This window comes from Chiloscyllium plagiosum, unplaced genomic scaffold (assembly GCF_037043375.1).
Source record: "Chiloscyllium plagiosum isolate Xiang-an unplaced genomic scaffold, Cpla_swu_hap1 HiC_scaffold_23, whole genome shotgun sequence".
NCBI lineage: Eukaryota > Metazoa > Chordata > Chondrichthyes > Orectolobiformes > Hemiscylliidae > Chiloscyllium > Chiloscyllium plagiosum.
The window spans coordinates 15,388,108-15,412,016 of record NW_028270161.1 but is presented as its reverse complement, the minus strand read 5'-3'; the positions used below and the strand labels follow the sequence as shown (position 1 = coordinate 15,412,016).

Below are 23,909 nucleotides of genomic sequence, written 5' to 3'. Positions count from 1 at the left end.
CGTAGGATATGTGGAACAGTTCATCTTCCGCAACTACACTGGTCCCACCCCCCACCTTTTCCTCCGCTACATCGATACCTTTGCTCCCACGAGGAGGTTGAACAGTTCATCCACTTCACCAACACCTTCCACCCCGACCTCAAATTCACCTGGACAGTCTCAGATTCCTCCCTCCCCTTCCTCGACCTTTCTATTTCTATCTCAGGCGACCGAATCAACACGGACATCTACTACAAACCGACCGACTCCCACAGCTACCTGGACTACACCTCCTCCCACCCTGCCCCCTGTAAAAACGCCATCCCATTCTCCCAATTCCTTTGACTCCGCCGCATCTGCTCCCAGGAGGACCAGTTCCAAAAACGCACAACCCAGATGGCCTCCTTTTTCAAGGACCGCAATTTCCCCCCCGACGTGGTCGACGATGCACTCCACCGCATCTCTTCCACTTCCCGCTCCTCCACCCTTGAGCCCTGCCCCTCCAACCGCCACCAGGACAGAATCCCATTGGTCCTCACCTACCACCCCACCAATCTCCATGTACAGCGCATCATCCGCCGTCATTTCCGCCACCTCCAAACGGACCCCACCACCAAGGATATATTTCCCTCCCCTCCCCTATCAGCATTCCGTAAAGACCACTCCCTCCGTGACTCCCTCGTCAGATCCACACCCCCCACCAACCCAACCTCCACTCCCGGCACCTTCCCCTGCAACCGCAGGAGGTGCAAGACTTGCGCCCACACCTCCCCCCTCACCTCCCTCCAAGGCCCCAAAGGAAACTTTCATATCCGCCACAGATTCACCTGCACCTCCACACACATCATCTATTGCATCCTCTGCACCCGATGTGGCCTCCTCTATATTGGGGAGACAGGTCGGCTACTTGCGGAGCGTTTCAGAGAACACCTCTGGGACACCCGGACCAACCAACCCAACTACCCTGTGGCTCAACATTTCAACTCCCTCTCCCACTCCACCAAGGATGTGCAGGTCTTTGGACTCCTCCATCGCCAGACCACAACAAAACGACAGTTGGAGGAAGAGCGCCTCATCTTCCGCCTAGGAACCCTCCAACCACAACGGATGAACTCGGATTTCACCAGTTTCCTCATTTCCCCTCCCCCCACCTTGTCTCAGTCAAATCCATCGAATTCAGCACCGCCTTCCTAACCTGCAATCTTCTTCCTGACCTCTCCGCCCCCACCCCAGTCTGACCTATCACCCTCACCTTGACCTCTTTCCACCTATCGAATTTCTGACGCCCCTCCCCTAAGTCCCTCCTCCATACCTTTTATCTTAGCCTGCTGGACAAACTTTCCTCATTCCAGAAGAAGGGCTTATGCCCGAAACGTCGATTCTCCTGTTCCCTGGATGCTGCCTGACCTGCGCTTTTCCAGCAACACATTTTCAGCTTCTTTACCACCTTATCAATCTCAGAGGTCACATGGATGACAAGCCCAACGTGACTGTAATCTCAGTGTCTGCTATTGCTTCCTTAATGGCATTTTCACACATCCATACCCGCCGCTATCTAGAAGGACAGGGATAGAACGTTCATTGAAACACCGCTACTTCCAGTTACCCCTCCACGCCACACACTCTCCTGATTTTAATGTTCAGTCGTCATCATTGGATCAAACTCAGCAGCATTGAAGGACAGCCATCAGTGCATGCACTGTAGCCACGCAAAACGTTACTTACCACCAAAGTATTCTCAAGGGTGTACAGGAATGGGCACTAAATGCTGGCCTTACTGGTGATGTGTATGTTTTGAGAATGAATGTAGTGAAGATTTGTTTGTCTATTAATGGCAAATGTAAGGTTTTTTTTCCTCCTTCCCTTTCTCAGTGGGAGTACACCTGTGATGGTATGGGGAACAAACCTGGACATCATCCAGCACCCTAAGATTCGAGCTAACCACAATGGTGTGGAAACAATCAATGTACGTATTCACCTCATCTCAGATGGTTACTTGTGACTTAGTTATCAAAGAGAGATGCCAAACTCACCTCAGTGTACAGGATACTCACCTGTGTTGTGGTCGTTACTGTCAGGACTGTACAAGGTTTCAGCTGATGTTCCATAAGGGTTGGTGGACTCTGACCATAGTTGTACATAATATGTTTAAGCTTTAAACCCAAGATTCAGTAACACAATATATATGTTTACGGATTATTCCAAACTTGGTGGCTAAACCTGAGAACAACATAACCATAGAGTCATAGAGTCATAGAGATGTACAGCATGGAAACAGACCCTTCGGTCCAACCCGTCCATGCCGACCAGATATCCCAACCCAATCTAGTCCCACCTGCCAGCACCTGGCCCATATCTCTCCAAACCCTTCCTATTCATGTACCCATCCAAATGCCTCTTAAATGTTACAATTGTACCAGCCTCCACCACATCCTCTGGCAGCTCATTCCATACACATACCACCCGCTGCGTGAAAACGTTGCCCCTTAGATCTCTTTTATATTTTTCCCCTCTCACCCTAAACCTATGCCTCCTAGTTCTAGACTCCCCGATCCCAGGGAAAAGCCTTTGTCTATTTATCCTATCCATGACCCTCATAATTTTGTAAACCTCCATAAGGTCACCCCTCAGCCTCTGAGACTCCAGGGAAAACAGCCCTAGCCTATTCAGCCTCTCCCTATAGCTCAGATCCTCCAACCCTGGCAACATCTTTTCTGAACTCCTTCAAGTTTCACAACATCTTTCCGATAGGAAAGAGACCAGAATTGCATGCAATATTCCAACAGTGGCCTAACCAATGTCCTGTACAGCTGCAACATGACCTCCCAACTCCTGTACTCAATACTCTGACCAATAAAGGAAAGCATACCAAACACCTTCTTCACTATCCTACCTACCTGCAACTCCACTTTCAAGGAGCTATGAACCTGCACTCCAAGGTCTCTTTGTTCAGCAACACTCCCTAGGACCTTACCATTAAGTGTATAAGGATACGACAACACCCGCAACATAAAAAACTTTGGTTCAAGACCCATTCAATCGATTTGAGAACAAAATCTGCTGAGTGGGTGCTGCACTGCCAGTGAGGCACTGCCTTCGTTGAACATAAAAGATCTTTTGGAATTGCTTTGAAGACCAGCTGGACAGGTTTCCTAAGCATCCTTTCCAATGTTTGTCTCTCAACCAGCATCATGTTTTTAAATAAAATATAACCTGGCCATGATCAATTTAGTGGGGCAGCACAGTAGTTGGCACTGCTGCCTCACAGCACAAGGTTCCTGGGTTTGATTCCATCCTCGAGCAACTGTTTCTCTGTGTGGAATTTGTTCATTCTCCCCATGTCTGTAGGGGTTTCCTCCCACAGTCCAAAGGTGTGCAGGTTAGATGAATTGGCCATGCTAAATTGCCCATAGTGTTCAGGAATGTGCAGGCTAGATGGAGTAGGCATGGGAAATGCAGGGTTACAAGACGATGATGCGAGGGGATGGGTCTGGGTGGAATGCTGTCTGGAGGGTCAGTGTGGACTTGATGGGCTGAATGGCCTGCTTCCACACTGTAGGGATTCTATGATTCTAGTGTTTGTGGGAACTTGCTGTGTGCAAATTGATTAATATCAATTTCCTACTTTACACCATTAACTGTAAAGCACTTTGGAACATTGTAAGGTTGTGAAAGCTACATTATAAATTCAAATCTTGATTCTTAACTGCTAAATCTGGTTGTTTACTCTTTTTGACAAATAAATAAGCAGTTCGAGCCAGTTCTGCTGTCTGTATTCAGGCTGTGTTTAGTAAAAATGTTTCATGAGGGAACAAACAATCCATGGCTAAAAGTTCCAAAAGGGGAAAATTAAAAGTGGATATACTGAGATAAATGTAGAAGGTGCCATATTTTTAAGCTATTTTGCAATGAGTTCTGAGTTAATCAAGTGGTAGCACAAAATTTCAGCTCATCAATTCTAACCAGTGTTCCTTTATATGAAAGTAATCTAATCCCGCTCTCCCAATTCCTCCCACTTTCTTTCTTTATTCCTCTTCATCAAGCATCTGTCTGAAAATTATTAGTCACTCTCATCCAGCCCTGCTTTGTGAGAGGCATCATTACACAAGGGAATCTGCTTTTTACAGCAATGCATCAACTTAATCCCAGAAATAATATATTGGCCAAATCTTCCTTCTTGGGACCAGCATCTGTCAGAGTCTGAAGCAGGCCTTGAATCACTGAATGATTCTCTCGGTGGCAGGATTATCGTGTCAATATTATTGGTTATCAAATGTGAAGATACATCCCTCAGGCATGTGGCTACGAATTGAAGTATTTTTACCCAACACCTGCATTCCCAGTAGCTCGCATATTAAGTTGCAACACCGGTGGCCCATACAGACCAAAAAAAAAGCCTCAGGCTAAGCCAGATGATTTTGACTCTGTTACTAGTGAGGACCTTTTTTCATTTCATCATTCTGGCCATCTTTTACAAGGGCTGACAATCAGCTTCTGAGGTCCTCGCATTCTGGCCTCTTCCTCATTTAATCCATTTTACTACCAACTTTCAACTGCCTAAACCCTAAACTCTGGAATTCCCTCCCTAATCTTTCCTCTTTTAAGATGCTCCTTAAAGCTTGCACCTTCAAACAAACATTTGGTTCTCATTCTAGTATTTCCTCGTGTGAGTTTGTTGTCAAATGTATTTTTGATGAGACCCTTGTGAACGGCTTTGGAACATTTTACTCTGTGTCAAAGACTCCATGTAAATGCAAATTGTTGTTAATATGACCATGTTGACAATACAGTGTCCTCCTTGGATTATCTCAGCTAGCAGGGAATATTGAGTTTCAAATGAAGGCCCAGATGTATAATCTTCGGTTTTGTATCCACCAACTCGAAGAACTTTTCACTGGGACTTTTCATTTGAGCTGTGGAAATTATGAGCAGATTTGATTGAGGTTTTGTAGAAGATGAAGAATATGGTGATTAGATGGTGAGTTTATCAAACAATGCTAGACCGACATAAAAAAACAAAAACTAAGTTGGGGAATTTTAGCTCTCACCACCTGATGGAAACCAAGACCAGAGTGGTCAGTGATCCCTCATGATGTGTCCTTTTGGTTACATGGGATGGAAAGAGTTCCAAATGCCAAGTGCTATTGCATGCGTTTGTGCTGGAAAGAAGGTGTTTATGGTGAACGTCAAACGTGCTGAGCTGTAATTCTGTCATTGGCCAAATTGAGAATATTGGCCTAGTGTTATTACTGCCAGAAGATTACTCCAGCGATCCAGGTAATGTTCTGGGGACTTGGGTTCAAATCCCATGGCAGGTTTGGAATTGAGCACCGAATGGTGAGCATTTTGTTGGGAAAAGCCCATCTGGTTTACTAATATCCTTTAGGAAAGAAACTTGCCACCTGTACTTGGTCTGGCCTCCATGAGAGATGGTTGACTCTTAGCTGCCCTCTGGATAATTAAGGATGGGCTGCAAATGCTGACCTGGCCAAACATCCCATGAACAAATTTTAAAAAGGCAGTCTGGCTTCACACTGTCTGGCTTCACCCTGTCTGGCTTCACCCTGTCTGGCTTCACCCTGTCTGGGCCCACCCTGTCTGGGCCCACCCTGTCTGGGCCCACCCTGTCTGGGCCCACCCTGTCTGGGCCCACCCTGTCTGGGCCCACCCTGTCTGGGCCCTCACTGTCTGGGCCCTCACTGTCTGGGCCCTCACTGTCTGGGCCCTCACTGTCTGGGTTCATACTTTCTGAGTTCACACTATTTGGGTCCACACTGGGCTCACACTGTCTGGACCCACACTGTCTGGACCCACACTGTCTGGACCCACACTGTCTGGGCCCACACTGTCTGGGCCCACACTGTCTGGGCCCACACTGTCTGGGCCCACACTGTCCGGGCCCACACTGTCCGAGCCCACACTGTCCGGGCCCACACTGTCCGGGCCCACACTGTCCGGGCCCTCACTGTCCGGGCCCTCACTGTCCGGGCCCTCACTGTCCGGGCCCTCACTGTCCGGGCCCTCACTGTCCGGGCGCACACTGTGCGGGCCCTCACTGTCCGGGCCCTCACTGTCCGGGCCCACACTGTCCGTGCCCTCACTGTCCGGGCCCACACTGCCTGGGAGAAAGTAAGGACTGCAGATGCTGGAGATCAGAGCTTAAACATGTGTTGCTGGAAAAGCGCAGCAGGTCAGGCAGCATCAAAGGAACAGGAGAATCGACGTTTCGCTCACACTGTCTGGAACCACACTGTCTGGGCCCTCACTGTCTGGGCCCTCACTGTCTGGGCCCTCACTGTCTGGGCCCACACTATCTGGGCCCTCACTGTCTGGGCCCTCACTATCTGGGCCCTCACTATCTGGGCCCACACTATCTGGGCCCACACTATCTGGGCCCACACTGTCTGGGCCCACACTGTCTGGGCCCACACTGTCTGGGCCCACACTGTCTGGGCCCTCACTGTCCGGGCCCTCACTGTCCGGGCCCTCACTGTCCGGGCCCTCACTGTCCGGGCCCTCACTGTCCGGGCCCTCACTGTCCGGGCCCACACTGTCCGGGCCCACACTGTCCGGGCCCACACTGTCCGGGCCCACACTGTCTGAACCCACACTGTCTGAACCCACACTGTCTGAACCCACACTGCCTGGGCCCACACTGCCTGGGCCCAGACTGCCTGGGCCCAGACTGCCTGGGCCCAGACTGTCTCGGGCCACACTGTCTCGGGCCACACTGTCTCGGGCCACACTGGGTTCACACTGTCTGGGCCCTCATTGTATGGGTTCACACTGTCTGAACTCACACTGTCTGAACTCACACTGTCTGAACTCACACTGTCTGAACTCACACTGTCTGAACTCACACTGTCTGAACTCACACTGTCCGGGCCCTCACTGTCCGAACTCTCACTGTCCGGGCCCTCACTGTCCGGGCCCTCACTGTCCGGGCCCTCACTGTCCGGGCCCATAATATCTGCGCCCACACTGTCTGGGCCCACACTGTATGAATTCACACCATCTGGGCCCACCTAGTCTGGGCCCACCCAGTCTGGGCCCACCCAGTCTGGGCCCTCACTGTCTGGATCCTCACTGTCTGGATCCTCACTGTCTGGATCCTCACTGTCTGGGCCCACACTGTCTGGGCCCACACTGTCTGGATCCACCCCGTCTGGGCCCACACTGGGTTCAAACTGGGTTCACACTGTCCGGGCCCTCACTGTCCGGGCCCTCACTGTCCGGGCCCTCACTGTCCGGGCCCTCACTGTCCGGGCCCTCACTGTCCGGGCCCTCACTGTCCGGGCCCTCACTGTCCGGGCCCACACTGCCTGGGAGAAAGTAAGGACTGCAGATGCTGGAGATCAGAGCTTAAACATGTGTTGCTGGAAAAGCGCAGCAGGTCTGGCAGCATCAAAGGAACATGAGAATCGACGTTTCGCTCACATTGTCTGGAACCACACTGTCTGGAACCACACTGCCTGGAACCACACTGCCTGGAACCACACTGTCTAGGCCCTCACTGTCTAGGCCCTCACTGTCTAGGCCCTCACTGTCTAGGCCCTCACTGTCTGGGTTCACACTGTCTGGGCCCACACAGTCTGGGCCCCCACAGTCTGGGCCCCCACAGTCTGGGCCCTCACTGTCTGGGCCCTCACTGTCTGGGCCCACACTATCTGGGCCCACACTATCTGGGCCCACACTATCTGGGCCCACACTATCTGGGCCCACGCTCTCTGGGCCCACGCTCTCTGGGCCCTCGCTGTCCGGGCCCTCGCTGTCCGGGCCCTCGCTGTCCGGGCCCTCGCTGTCCGGGCCCTCGCTGTCCGGGCCCTCGCTGTCCGGGCCCACACTGTCCGGGCCCACACTGTCCGAACCCAGACTGCCTGGGCCCAGACTGCCTGGGCCCAGACTGCCTGGGCCCAGACTGTCTCGGGCCACACTGTCTCGGGCCACACTGGGTTCACACTGTCTGGGCCCTCATTGTATGGGTTCACACTGTCTGAACTCACACTGTCTGAACTCACACTGTCTGAACTCACACTGTCTGAACTCACACTGTCTGAACTCACACTGTCTGAACTCACACTGTCTGAACTCTCACTGTCTGAACTCACACTGTCTGAACTCACACTGTCCGGGCCCTCACTGTCCGGGCCCTCACTGTCCGGGCCCATAATATCTGCGCCCACACTGTCTGGGCCCACACTGTATGAATTCACACTATCTGGGCCCACCTAGTCTGGGCCCACCCAGTCTGGGCCCTCACTGTCTGGATCCTCACTGTCTGGATCCTCACTGTCTGGGCCCACACTGTCTGGGCCCTTCACTGTCTGGGCCCTTCACTGTCTGGGCCCTTCACTGTCTGGGCCCTTCACTGTCTGGGCCCTTCACTGTCTGGGCCCTTCACTGTCTGGGCTCTCACTGTCTGGACCCACACTGTCTCTCAATATCCAAGGAACAGGAGAGTTGACATTTCAGGTATTTGCTCATCATACCTGAAACGTAGACACTCCTGCTCCTTGGTTGCTGCCTGACCTGCTGTTCTTTTCCAGTTCCACACGTTTTGATGTAGACTCTCCGGCATCTGCAGTCCTCACTTTCTCCTATCACTGTCTACACTGACAGTCTCTGGGCTAACATTCAAAGGGCAGGGCATCAGCTGGTTCGAGAAGTTCCCACTGTCACCGACAACTGAGAGGGAAATACAGAGCGACTTGCATTTTTGTAGCTCCTTTTCCAACCTTAGGAAATTGCCAGTTGCTGCACAGCCGCGGACTGAAGTGTAGTGGCTATTGCTTTGCTGTGTATGAAACACAGTAGTCCTTTTGCGAACAGTGAGCTCCCACGTGCAACAACATGATAATGACCTGGTGGTCTGTTTGTGCTCCTGGATGAGAAATAAATGGAATCCTGCAATCATTTAGGCAGCTCTTTCCGAGGGCTAAGACAAGCTCGATGGGCTAAATGTCTCTTTTGGCTATTTCCTGAGCCCTCATCAGCCCCATCCCTTGAGTGCCTGAGAGATTAATGAGAGCCCACTGCACATACTGAGAGATAAATAGCTGCCACTAATGCTGTAAAGTTAGTGAACGGCTAAAATGACCATCTACACAATTTCCCAAATTGGTTGTAAATAGCCTGTAAGATTACAGAGCAGTATTACATTTGGCGCAATGGAAAGCTCTAAGCCCGGCCCCTGATGGCTTCCTCCAGTGCAATTCTCTGCAGCAGCAAGGATATGGGGACGGGGGGCTGTGATTGGCTCTGCCTCAGAACCCTGGATGAATCGATTAAAATTAAGCACAGAGCATTTTATCTGAGAAAATGATAGACGCATTATAAAAAAAGAGCAAAAATCAATGTTGGCCCCTTTGTTTGCACAGGCTGTTTTTGTAAATCATTCGTGTTGAATTCTAATTTTTTTTTGAAAAAGCCTCCAAGGGCATAGCTTTAGGCTAAGGAATAGGAGATTCAGAGGGGATTTGGGGAGAAAACTTATTCATTCAACAGGTAGTGGAATACACTGCCTGGCGGCTAGAAATCTTACAACCTGTTAAAAAAAATTCGGATGAGCATTTGAGCTATCATGACATTCAAAGATATGGGACAAGTGCAGGAAATAGGGGTTCGCACACATTTACTAGTAATTATGAGAGCAGACTCGATGGGCTGAAGGGCCTTTTCTGTGCTGGATGAATCTATGAAATTGGTTAATGCATCTTTAGTGTTAAGCCTGGTTGTCAGATTTTTCTGACAATGTTTCTTTGTGATTGTTTAGATTACAGCGCGACAATGAGAGTGCTTCCTTCTTGTCATGCTGTCGGAGCCTCACAGCCAGGACGAGAGAGTCTGGTTCCAACAAGAGACCTGCCCCAAGCCCAACCTCGGGAAGGTTCTCCTTAATTCTCCAGCACCACTGTAATCCTGCTCATACTAGAGATTGCAATACCTCACTGAGCAAGAGCTATTGCTTCGATTGCAGATTGCTGGCAATTAAGAATTTTTTGTTAGGTGTGAACCTGTGCTTATTGGGAACTAAGTTTGTAGAGTCCCCTCTGTGCAGAAACAGCTCATTGGGCCACTGAGTCAGCACCAACCACCCAAAGAGCATCCCACTCAGATCAACCACCTCCAGCCCTGTTGGGGTTTTTACCATGGCTAACCCCACCCAGCCCTCACATCTCTGGACACTAGGGTAATTTAAGACCATAAGACATAGGAGTGGAAGTAAGGCCATTTGGCCCATCGAGTCCACTCCGCTATTTAATCATGGCTGATGGGCATTTCAACACCACTTACCCACTCTCTCTCCATAGCCCTTGCAAGATCAAGAATTTATCAGTCTTTGCCGTGAAATTTAGCATGGCCAATCCACCTAACCTGCACATCTTTGGACTGTGGGAGGAAACTGGAGCACCCAGACAAAACCCATGTAGACTGTGGGCGAACATGCACACTCCACACAGACAGTCGCCCGAGGCTGGAATCGAACCTGGGTCCCTGGTGCTGTATGGCAGCAGGGCTCACCAATGAGCCACCCCATAACACAACCTGCTTTGACTGGGGAATAGTGCTCATACTTGTCTAACAATCCAGTGAGTTTAAATCCCGCAACTGGGCAATTGAAGAATTTTGTATTTTGTGGGTCTTTTGCACAGATCTGGAAATGAAAAATTTGGGGACTTGGCAAAAAATGACCACAGAATCTCTGTCTAAAATTCCATCTGGTTCTTGAGGGAAGTGAACCCAATGTCCCCTCCTTGTTTGCAGAAGCTCCACAATCCTTAGGATTGACTTTTAACAAATGGCACCAGCTATTCTCGGGCAAGTTAGAATGGTCAATAAATGCTCATCTTACTAGCAATGCCAATGCCCTCCCAGTGGAAATGTGGCTTTTAAATCCTCACACAGAATTAAAACACCTTGGGTATTTTACGATGTTAAAAGCACTATATAAATGCAAATTGCTGTTATTAGCAACCAGCCTGCCAGCTGGCTGGACCAAATTTGTGTTCTTGATCTGTAGAGGTAATATTAGCTTGACCAGGTCTGGTATTTTTGGAGAAGCCTGGTTGGTGGAGCTCAGTTCTCCAGTCAGCTGTTGGTGGCACGATTCATTTTCATTGACTTGGAGAAAGTGTACAGCACACCGTAGGCCAGTCCAGCCACTGCACTTGTGCTGCTTCTTCGACAAAGTAGTGTTGCCTTGTGCATAACTCCCCCTGTTTTTCTCTCAAAGTTCCTCAGCCTCAAATCCTGCTTGATGTCCTCGCAGAATTATTCATGGAGTTGACAGTCATCGCGTGTACAAAGAGAATGTTCCAGATGACAAAAAGCTCAGAACTTGTGGTGTGACTAAATGCTATCAATTTTCAAATAAACATTCTGCCACTGCCCAGCTCACTTGTTGTTTTAAGTTGATTACATTAGTTCCATGTTTGTGCTGATGGATGCAGTTTGGTATAAAGCCTGGCATCTAGTATCTGTGTCGAGTCTGTCCAAGACATTTATGGATTGGTCTGAGTTCATCATAGTGCGTAGGCCGTAACTGTGCTTCCCATTTATTGCAAGGTCTCCATGGCCTGTTTGCTGCTGCCAGTCCCTTCATCTGACTGTAACCTCTGCTGTAGAGAGGGAGTCTTTGTAGCCAGTGTAATGGCACTGTTACACATGTAATATTACATTATGAAATAAGTAGATTTTAATTTAGTTTTTAAAAGCATCAAGGAGCATGGGGAGAATGCAGGAAGATGATGTTAGGATAGAGGATGGAATGATCCGATTGATAGATGGAGCAGGCTCTAACGTCGAAATGGCCTAGTCCTGTTTCTAGTTTTGATGTTAATACAACTGTTAGATAAACGACGCAGGTACCCTCCTGGCTGACTTTATATCGAAAACAATTCCTTGCTCATTTGTCCCTCGCCTCTGTTCAATCGTTATCAATATATTCTGGACTCTAATTATAATCTAAAGGCTGATGGAGAGGGAGGAGAGCAGCCACTGCCCTAATTCAGTCACCTTCGGGCTGACTGAAATGATGTTTGTCTTACTGTGACGTTGCTTTCCCTTTCTGGTGCAGGTTACTGCTCTAATTTCACATTATTTGGCCCATTAGGGAGTAGTCAGTGCTCTGCTCTGGTTCAACGGAAACAGCAAGTAAAAAATCACTCCCATCTCTGGCTGTGCATTGACTGACTCACCGCTTGCACTTAGTGTTCAAGCGATTACTTTCAGACAACAGCCTCCGCATCACAAAGTATTCCCCTTCCTGCTGTCCTGAAGGCATTGACACATGGAAGGTCTGGAGCCCATGTGCCCTATTTCTACCGTTCCTTTTATAAGCATTCATGGGATGTGGGCATCAGTGACTGAACCAGCATTTATTGCCCATCCCTGATTGCCCAGAGTCAACCACATTGCTGTGGGTCTGGAGTCACATACAGGCCACACCAAGTACAGATGGCATTTCCTTCTCAAAAGGATGTTAATGAGCCAGATGGATTTTTCTGATCATGATGGTGTCATGATCATCATGAAACTCTTATTTCCAAATTATTATCGAATTCAAACTCCACATCTGCCATGGTGGGATTTGAATGCAAGACCCCAGAACATTACCTGGGATTCTGAAATAATAGTCCAGCGATAATGCATCTAGCGATCACTTACCCCCTTATTCAGCATTCTTATCCTTTAAACCCCAAACCCCATGACATTCAGCAACCACAGGCTGTGAACAGCTATTAAATCCACGTGGCATAGTGACTCAGTGATTAGCGCTGCTGCCTCACAGCATCAGGATCCCAGGTTCGATTCTGGCCTCGAGTGACTGTCAATGTGGAGTTTGCATATACTCGTAGTGTCTGCGTGGGTTTTCTCCCACAATCCAAAGATGTGCAGGTCAGGTAAATTGCCCATAGTGTTAGGTGTATTGGTAAGAGTGAAATGGGTCTGGGTGGGTTACTCTTCCGAGGGTCGGTGTAGACTGGTTGGGCTGAAGGGCCTGTTTCCACACTGTACGGAATTTAATCTGATCCAGCTCTGTCCAGGCCTGGGGGGTAATATTTAGAAGCTGCAAGCTCAGCGTTTCTGTTCTGTTTTAATTGTGAATGATTGTGAGATCTGTGCTGTGGGGTGTGTACTGACACATTTCCACACCAGTCACCTGCAGATCTGATCCCAGAGAAGCCTCCGCACTGAGGAGGGAGCACCTTGCATCTAAATGGCGTCGGTTGCATCTCACAACATCCTAAAATGCTTTGCAGACACTGGTGTACCTTTGGTGCATAGTGACTGGTGTAATGTGGAAGCTCCAAAGCCAATGCTCAGAAATGTGGCCACGATTGGATTGTCTTCCATTCCAAAAAAAAAAATCTTGACGATGGAGGAGTAGATGTTAGCTAGAAAACCGGGAAGAACTCTCCTCTTCTTTGGAATTGAGACTGTTTGAACACTTGGTGTGGTGGCTGTTGTTTAAAACCACATCCATGGGCAGCATAGTGGTTAGTGCTGCTGCCTCACAACGCCAGAGACCCAGGATCGATTCCAGCCTCTGTCTGTGTTGAGTTTTCACATTCTGTCCGTGTTTGCTTGGGTTTCCTCTGGGTGCTCTGATTTTCTCCCACAGTGCAAAGATATGCGGGTTAAGTGGATTAGCCATGCTAAATTGCCCATTGTGTTAGGGGTGTCCCTCGATGGATTAGCCATGGGAAATACTGGGATAGGGTGAGTCTGAGTGGTCTGCTGTATTGGAGAGTAGGTCTGGAATCAATGGGCCAAATGGCCTGCGTCTGCACTGTGGAGGCTCTATGATTCTAAAAACGTCTCCTTCAGTGAACAGGAAGGTCAAGAGAATTTCTCCTCTTGCACAGTGCCCTCTGAAGTACAGCACATGACACTTAATGAAAGTCAGCCTTAATGAGCCTCACAGGAGAATAACAAACACATTCATAAATAACAAATCAAATATAATGAACTGTTTGGGGCCAAGTTGCCAAAGCTTCTAATATTTATGGATTGATGGTGTAGGTTCCCGAGGATTTCTCAAGGTACTTTATTGCAATGAAAGAGGCCAAGTCGATTCCATGTTGTTTTATGGATTAAAGGTTGTTTTACATTATAATCTGTCAGCATTGATATGAAGTTTAATTCTGCAAGCCAAAACATCCTTGAAACTGTTCTCCTTAGTCATAAAACAAAAGACACTGCTAAGATCAAGCTTACCAATAAAACGAGTAGCCTGTCAATGTCATAGCAGTGTAAAGAGATTCTCACCGAATTGACGTCCCCTGTTGACTGCTCGCTATGGCCTACAGTAGGAGTCTTCAAATGGGCATCTTCATAATAATCAGGGTGTTTAAGAGGTAAAATGAAATTGTGATGGGTATTTTGTCAGAGGTCAGGCAGCAGCCTGGGTAGCCCAGATCCACACCAGAATGTACAGGTGGAGGGATAATCTCTGGTCACTTCTGTTAGAATATTGCAAATTTTCTGTTTGTTGTTTCAATGGCTTAGAGTTACTGCAGATCTTTATTTGCTGCAGCATCCCGAAACCTCCACCCAGCAGCCAAGTGAGTTCTGAATGTTAAATACTTCCTTCTGCTGCCTGGATTTTGTTTGGGTTCTGGAAATCATACTAGATATTACAATAGGACAAGTGCTCAGGGCACTAAGGTAGGGGGTCAGTGGATGGGTTTTGACATACATCAATCCATCCTACTTGATTGGAAATCAGGCCCTGTGGAAAATCGAGTCTCGTCCGTGTAATTTTATGAAAACAAACCTGCACACCGCGATAGAGCTGTGAGACTGTCATTCGTTCTATGAATTCAGATCCACAACGCACTACACGAAGAAAAGCTAAAGGATATTGTTGTTTCTTTTCCTTTCTCAGACATGTACGGTACAAAACTCAACTACAATGATCTGCCAAGCTCCTGCCCTGGCCATCAGTCCGAACCAACAGACAGACAACACAGAGCGTCCTGACGAGTTTGGCTTTATCTTGGATAATGTGCAAACATTGCTCATCTACAACAACACAAATTTCATCTATTACCCCAACCCTGTGTTTGAACCGCTGAGCACCTCAGGAGTTTTGGAACTGAAACCCGGGTCTCCCATTATCCTGAAGGTAAGCAAGGGTTAGATATATTTTAAAAAGATTGTTCATGGGACGTGGGCATCACTGGCTGGGCCAGGGTTTATAGCCCATCCCTGATTTTCATGAAGAAGGTAGGGGGTGAGTTGCTTTCTTGAGCTGCTGCTGTCTTTGGGCAGAGGACACACAGAGTGCCTTTGTTTCCCTGTAGTGATTAGATACAACTGCCTTGTTTGCTGGCACATTCCAGAGAATGATTGAAGGTCAGCTGTGGGTCTCTAGACATGTGTAGTCAAGATCAGGTTATTTCTTCTATAAATGATATTCATGAACCAGTGGGAAGAATCATATTGAACTCAAGATGTTAACTCTGTTTCTCTCTCCACAGGTGCTGCCAGACCTGCTGAGTTTCTCCAGCATTTTTGATTTTTATAACTGCCTGGTAGTTTTATGATTATTGTTAATGAATTGAGCGCTTTATTTCAGATTTATAAATTAATTTAAGTTCCCCAGCTCCAATGATGGGATTTGAACTGATGTCTAGCATTAGTCCAGGTGTCTGGATTGCTAGTTCAGTTACATTACCCCCGTGACTCAAAAAACCTGATTCAGAGTACCGGCAGTGTCAAATAAAGAGGAACAGACCCTCCCCTTCACTGTTTTGATCACACAGCACTGCCCTTTGATGTGAAGGGCAGTATTTGTCACTGGCCACCCGGGTGTTTTCCTATCTTCCTGGTGGTGGAATTTGAATAAAGATTCGTGCACTTTGTGTCTTTCACTGTGTCTCACACCTGCGCACACAAAAGAAAAAGAAAGAAAAAAAATATAAAAAAAGGAAAAAAAAAATAAAGAGGAACAGACAATTAATGCTCTCTATCCTCACTGTGTTGTACTTCAGACTAATCACATTCTGTGCCATTTTCCTGAAGTTCACCAGGATGGGGGTCTCAGGTTGGGTTTTATTGGCTGACAGATGATTGGAGGGATGAGCTCAAGTCGACATGTTGAGCTTTAATTTCATCGCAAGTCCACACAGTGACAGATAATGCATTCCGAGAAGCTTGATTCCAGACATCAGCTTCTGCTTATAAACCTGGAGCAATTCAACAAAGATACTTAGACAGCACCTCCCAAACCCATGACCGCTTCCATCTAGAAGGACAGGGCAGCAGGTACTTGGGAACACCACCAAGTTCCCCTCCAAGCCACTCATCATCTTGATTTGGAAATATACTGCCATTCCTTCACAGTAGTTGGGTCAAAATCCTGAAATCCCCTCCCTACAGGCATTGTGGGTCAACCCACAGCATGTGGACTGCAGCGATTCAAGAAGGCACCTCACCAATGCCTTCTCAAGGGCAAATAGGGATGGACTATCAATGCTGGCCAGACAGCGACGCCCAAGTCCCACAAATGAATAAAAAAAATCGAATTAGCCCCTCATTCCCTCAAACCTGCTCCACCACGCACTAAGATCATGATCAATCTGATTACTCCACTTTCTCCTGATAACCTTTCCACCCTTTGCTGGCAAAACATCTACCCATCTTTTCCTTAATAAAAATAAATCCAGGACTCTGCTTCTGCCACCTTTTAAGGAAGAGAGTTCCAAGGACTCAGGATCCTCTGTGAGAGAAAAAAAATCCTTGAGAAAAAATCCTTTTTTTCTCAAGCGGATGACACTTTAAGCTGTGAACACCCTGGTCAAGACTAATTTTCTCAAAGCCAAGCTCATTTCCTCTGCTTTTGCTCTCCTTTCATATCACAGGGCCGCAACCTCATCCCTTCCATTGCTGCTGGTAATATGAAGCTGAATTACACTGTTCTGATTGGAGAGAAACCATGTACTGTTACTGTGTCTGACACTCAGCTCCTTTGTGAGTCTCCAAATCTCACTGGACGGCACAGAATACTGGTGAGTAAGGGTTTATACTGGAAAAAATTGAAGCTGAAAGTTTGGAAGTTCTTCAACCGCTGATAGAGATATATCAACATTTTCTGGTCTCATGAATTGCAGTTATCGGTTTCATTTTGCCATGTGGGTTTGTTGTAGGGTCTCTAGAGTTGTTGGGTCATACAAACAAAAAATCATCCCTTTGGCCCAACCAGTCCATGCCGTCCAGGTTTCCGAAACTGATGGAGTCCCATTTGCCTGCATTTGGCCCAAATCCACCTAAACCTTTCCTATCCCTGTATTTGTCCAAATGGCTTTTTAAATGTTATAATTGTACCCACCTCCACCACTTCCCCTGGCAGCTCGTTCCATATACACACCACTATTATCTAAACCTCAGAACGAGCCCCATCCTTGTTGCTGCTTTACACAGTACAAAAGGATTTTAAAAATGTATTTTATCACACCATTCTCCATGTGAGGACCTATATAATATGCAGGCCATTCCACTCCTGGGTTGCCCCTCAGGTCTGTTTTAAATTTTTTCCCTCTCACCTATGCCCTGTAGTTTTATTAACCTCTGTAAGGTTACTCCCAGCCTCCTAAGCTCCATGGAAAAAAAAACTAGCTTCTCCTTATAACTCATCCCTCTGGTCTCTACTGTTCCTGTCATATCGTGAATGACAGTAGACTGGGTTAACTGAGTCATACGGAATAAAAAAAGCCTCTAGATCTGATTCCTCAGCCCAGTCAAAGCAATAATGGAATATTCCGAATGGTCTCAATGTTCTGAGGCTGGTGCTTGAGAAACTGATAGGGTATGGTAGGGAACCTGTGAATATTGTGTGAATACTGGGTGAACATATGGGCCAGACTAGATTGTAAAACCCCAGGAGTGGAATGGCCTGCATATTATATAGGTCCTCACATTTTTACAATCCTTTTGTACTGTGTAAAGCAGCAACAAGGTTGGGGCTCGTTCTGAGGTTTAGATAATAGATCTCTTAAAACTGTTCAAAGTTCACTGAGTAGTCAATTGGCCAGAAACAGCTGAAGGAGATAGTTGCTATCTTTAGGCTGCTGCTCAGTCACCTACTTGGGAGCAGTGAATGTGGCTCCATATTGAAAATGGTATTTCTGTAAGAGGTTCCATACTGTTAGATCCCAAGGGAAAAAGAATGCTGAGATCCAATAGGTGCAAGCTAAGAGTTAGGTTAGGGCTTAAGAACAAAAGCTTTGGAAACTGTGGAGGCTTGGAAGAAGCTCTGGGAACCCATGGTGGTTCTATGCAGCTGAGACTTTCTTATCCAATTCATATTTTATTCATGGGATGTGGGTGGTGTTGGTCAGGGCAGCGATTTGCCGATGATAATTGCCTGGAGTGCAGTTAGCAGGCAACTACATTGCTGTATATCACATATAAGTCAGACTAGGTAAGGAGAGTAGATTTCCTTCCTTAAAGGACATTGGATTGGTTTTTGCAGCAATTGTCAATGGTTATATGGTTGTTATTAATTGAACTTTTCAAATTGCAGATTAATATTGAATTCAGATTTCACCATCTGTCATGATGGGATTTGAACCCAGGTCCCACCCAAGTGTTTGTAATGTATACAGATAATTTGGATAATAATGTATTAGTGAGTTTGCAGATGACACTAAAAATAGTGTTGTGGATAGTGAGGAAGGTTATCAAAGGATAAGCAGGATATAGATCAGTTGGAAGGCTGGGCAGACAAATGGCAGATGGAGTTTAATCCAGACTAGTGTGAGGTGTTGCATTTTGGGAAGTCAAAGGCAAGAGGAAAATGTACAGCAAATGGTAGGGCCCTTTAAGGGATCTTGCTTTGCAAGTCCATAGTCTATAAAAGTGGCAACACAAGTGGATAAGATTGTCAAGAAGGCAATGGCATGCTTACCTTCATTGGTCAGGGCATTGAGCATAAAAGTTGGCAAAACATGGTGTAGCTGTGTAAGACTTTAGTTAGGTCACGTTTGGAGTACTGTGCACAGTTCTGGTAACCACACGACATGAAGGATGTGGAGACTTTGGAGAGGGTGCAAAAGAGGTTTACCTGGATGTTGTCTGGATTGGAGTGTATTAGCTATAAGGAGAGGTTATGCAAACTTAGAATATTTTCTTTAAAGCATCAAAGGCTGAGGGATGACCCTCTTAGAAGAATATAAAATTATGAGAGATATGGATTGAGTAGATAGTCTTTTTCCCAAATGTCAAATACTAGGGGGCATAGATTAAAGCTGAGAGGGGGATTATAGAACATAGAACAATACAGCACAGAACAGGCCCTTCGGCCCACGATGTTGTGCCGAACATTTGTCCTAGCTTAAGCACCCATCCATGTACCTATCCAATTGCCGCTTAAAGGTCACCAAAGATTCTGACTCTACCACTCCCACAGGCAGCACATTCCATGCCCCCACCACTCTCTGGGTAAAGAATCCACCCCTGACATCTCCCCTATACCTTCCACCCTTCACCTTAAATTTATGTCCCCTTATAACACTCTGTTGTACCCGGGGAAAAAGTTTCTGACTGTCTACTCTATCTATTCCACTGATCATCTTATAAACCTCTATCAAGTCACCCCTCATCCTTCGCCGTTCCAACGAGAAAAGGCCTAGCACTCTCAACCTATCCGCGTACGACCTATTCTCCATTCCAGGCAACATCCTGGTAAATCTTCTCTGCATCCTCTCCAAAGCTTCCACATCTTTCCTAAAGTGAGGTGACCAGAACTGCACACAGTACTCCAAATGTGGCCTAACCAAAGTCCTGTACAGTTGCAACATCACTTCACGACTCTTGAATTCAATCCCTCTGCTAAAGGAGATATGCGTTTTACACAGAGGGTGCTAAGTGCCTGGAACGCACTGCCAGGGAAGATGTTAGAAACAGATATAAGGCATTGAGACCACCAGAGAAGCAGGGAATAGAGGGATATGGACCACATGCAGGGATCAGCTTAGAATGGCTAGAATGGCACCATGGTTAGCACAGCCATGGTGGGCCGAAGGACCTGTTCCTGTGTTAGGCTGTTGTATGTTGTATGGGACAGACCAAAATGAAAGGGGAGTAAGATGAAAGATGGTGATCAATAAATCTAATGGGGAGTTCAGGGGATACCTCTGTGTCTAGAACGTGAAATTTGTTGCCACAAGAAATAGATAATGTGAATATTCTTAATGCATTCAAGGCACCTTAACCACAAGAGGGAGAAAGGATTAAAAGGAAACAGTGAAAGGGTGGGTGAAATAGGGTGGGAGAAGACTTAAATGGAGCATGAACGTTTGCAGAGGTGAGATGGGCCGAATGACCTGCTCCTGTGCTGGAAATTAAAATAGATAGATAAAAAAGCGACGCAGGCAACTAATATCCAGACATAAGGATCCAGGTAGTTCACCACTCTTATACTGAAGAGTGATAGAGATAGATGCAGTGATTGATAGTCAGATAACCTGCCAGGGATAAAGTGGTTAGATTTATTTTTACTGACTGGGCCCGAGGATAAATAACATCAATTATTAGACATTGTTTTTAATGTTTTCACAGTGTTATAATATGATAAATACACTCATTAATTATTATTTAGGTTATGGAATAACTCAAGAAACATATGAGATGTGCAGGGTTTTATTAGTTTTACAGAATGATTGAGTGAAGCTGTTCTGGACAGAAATTTGCTTTATTCTGTGCTATCTCCCTTAAACCTTTGAAAAGTACGTATAATTTTCTGTCGTCTGTCTGTGCCTCCAGTATCTTTTTCTTTAATCTATCTGGATTTCTATTCTCCATCTATCTTTCCCATCTGTCTATCTTTCGATCTCTATCTATCCATCTAGCTATTATAGAATCATCGACCATCAAACAATGGCACACACCCTTTTTTCACTTGCTGCCCACCGTGGTTGTTATCCTTGAGGTGGGTCTATTCCAAGTTAACCTGTGTTTAACAGTAACAAACTGATATTTTCCCTCTCAGGTGCGGGTCGGAGGTTTGGAGTATTCCCCTGGGACGGTACACATTTTCCCAGACAGCCCACTGAGCTTCCCAGCCATTATTAGCATTGGAGCGGCTGGGGGTCTTCTCATCATCTTTATCATTGTGGTACTGATCGCATACAAGAGGAAGTCCCGGGAGAGCGACTTAACGTTGAAGAGATTGCAGATGCAGATGGACAACCTGGAGTCAAGGGTAGCTCTGGAATGTAAAGAAGGTGATTTGAGTGACTGCCTCAACTTGAGACAAAGTCTCTCTCGGTGTCCTTAAGAGCATACTCAATGTGGCTGTCTAGTGCTCTTGATAGATGGCACAAATGCTGGTTGCAAACGAACTATAAACCCAAGATGAGTCAAAATGTTTCTGTCTCCACAAATGCTGCCAAGCCTGCTGAGTTTCCCTTGCACTTACCGTAACTATGAAGCACTGTTAGTTTAAATTTTATTAGAAACTCAATGAGGAAGTCTGTTTAGTCCAAGGATCTGTACAGCAGTGTTGCCCAGGGATTTGGATTAGGATAAGACCACAGCTCATCTTGATATGTGACTGTGATCTGGATACAAAGAGTATAATTGCGAAGTTTACAGATGACACAAAGGTCAGCAATGTAATTAGCAGAGAATGGTCAGTAATAGGCTTCAGGAGGGTATTGAACACTGTAGGGGGCAAGCACAACGTAAATGAACTTTAGCACAAAGTGAAGTGCTTCAGTAAAAAGGAGAGGCAAAATAAATTCAAAGATGTAGTTTTAACAGGGTTCAGGAACAGACCTGAGGATGAATAAACAAAAATCATTGCAAGTGTCAGAGGAAGTTAGGAAGGCTGTTAAAAAGCACACGTTCTTGGCTTTAACAACAGAGACCTCAGTACAAAAACAAGGAAATTAAACCAAACCTTTATAAGCTACTGGTTAGGACTCAGATGGTGTAAAATGTTCTGTTCTGATCAGTGCAGAGTCGGGGTGTTGGAGAAGATGCCGAAGAGAGTTACTGAAATGGTACCGATATTCAATGGAGAAATTAGAGATTGTTCTCCTGAGAGCAGAGAAGGTTAAGAGGAAATTTGCGAAAAGCGTTCAACATTAGGAATACTTTTGATAAAGGAAATGTAAATAATCTCTGCCATAAGCAAAATGGTCAGTAACAAAAAGGAACAGTTTCTCAGTTTAATTTAGAAGTGCCTGGCATTACATTCATTTTCGTTCATTCCTTTTCATATCAAGAAATGCCTGAAGGTGCTGGATAGTGCAAAGACTGGGCTCACTTGATTGGCACACATCCACCACCTTAAACATTCATTCCCTCCACAGCACTTTGGTAGCACACATAAAAAGCATTGAGTGAACTCAACAAGACTCCTCCAACCGTACCTTTCAAAACACCCAGAAGGACAAAGGCAGCGGGTGAATGGGAACACCACCACCTCTACAAGGTCCTCTCCAAGCTACACACACCATCCTGACTTGGAGCTATATTGCCATTCCTTCATTGTCACCCAGGCCAAAATCCAGGAGTTCTCCTTTGAACGGTGTGGGGAGTGTCGCACACCAGATGGACTGCAGTTTTTCAAGAACGCAATTCACCTCTGCCTTCTCGAGGACAATTAGAGAATGTAAACAAATGCTGGGATTGCCACTTCCCTGGAAAGAATAACAAAAGATGCAGGTTTGTGGTGATTTGCATCCAGACCAGAGGTAACATGAGGAAACATTTTTGGTTTTGGGATATGTTCCCTGAAAGGATAGTGTAAACAGATTCAATAATAACTTTCAGACAGGGGGTAACGGATAAATATTTAGAATGGAAAACATCTACAGTTATGGGGAAAGAATAGTGGAGTGGTACAAACTCTACCAAAGAGCCAGCACAGACTGAATGACCTCCATCAGTGCTCTATGATTCCATTAAAAAGGCCCATCTATCTATTACACTTGTCTCTAAGTGAAAAGATTGCGGGTTCAAATCCCACTCCATTGAGAGTTAAGGACATGATCAAGACTCACTACCCAGAGTAGCACTGTGACAGTGATGGAGGTGCTATCTCTCCTGTTTAGTTATTGCTCAACCTTCTTGTTTTGTACTCTATTACTCTAACCGGAAAGTGTCGATAAAGTCCTTTGTCAGGACCTGAGTCCTGAAGCGTTGACTCTTCTGCTCCGCTGATGCTGCTTGACCTGATGTGCTTTTTTCCAACTCCACACTTTATCGACACTTTACGGTGAGAGTAATAGACCTGCTTGACCTGCTGTGCTTTATTCAGCTCCACTCTTTATCGACTTTGACTTTCCAGCATCTGCAGTCCTCACTGTCTCCACACTCTGTCTATAAACCCAAGGCAAACCTTAATGATAACCTAGCAGACTTATCAACTTACCCTGGCACCATAAAGAATATGTACATTAAGCCTCAAATACCTCTGTTCCTGCATTCCCTTAAATTTGTAGGTGATAGGATGAAACAAGGCACTCTGATTCCTGAAACTCCTGATCTTTGGCTTAGAGCTCAGATTGTACAGCCTTGATGGGTGAGACTAAAATAAAATAATTTCTATTTACTTCTAGTAGACAAGCCGTCATTATCCCATCAGTGTGTTTCATTGTGGTATTCATTTTGTTAATAGCTCCGTAATTAATTGGTTTGCCCACGTGTTTTGCTGAGCCCTTTTCATTCTGCGCTTCTTTTCTTTGGCAGCCTTTGCAGAGTTACAGACGGACATCAATGAGCTGACCAGTGACTTGGACGGTACGGGGATCCCCTTCCTGGATTACCGGGCCTATACCATGCGAGTTCTCTTCCCGGGAATTGAAGATCATCCCGTTCTCCGAGAGTTAGAGGTAAGAGGATGCAAGAAGCAGCTAATCTGGGTCCTATAGATCTCGATTAAAAGCCTGTCATTCACGGGGCCTGTGCCCTTTCAT

At 46.4% G+C, this 23,909-nt stretch overlaps 1 protein-coding gene across 8 annotated transcripts in view; it reads left to right on the top strand.

The window, feature by feature from the left end:
* Positions 1-23,909, top strand: part of plxna4 (plexin A4) — a 633,380-nt gene that overhangs the window by 509,360 nt on the left and 100,111 nt on the right. For all 8 annotated transcript variants that reach the window (XM_087999383.1, XM_043714038.2, XM_087999382.1 and 5 more), the window contains 5 exons: positions 1,852-1,945; positions 14,870-15,109; positions 16,848-16,994; positions 20,975-21,209; positions 23,683-23,825. In XM_087999383.1, coding sequence (XP_087855509.1) covers positions 1,852-1,945; positions 14,870-15,109; positions 16,848-16,994; positions 20,975-21,209; positions 23,683-23,825 — 859 coding nt within the window. The remainder of the gene's footprint in view (positions 1-1,851; positions 1,946-14,869; positions 15,110-16,847; positions 16,995-20,974; positions 21,210-23,682; positions 23,826-23,909) is intronic.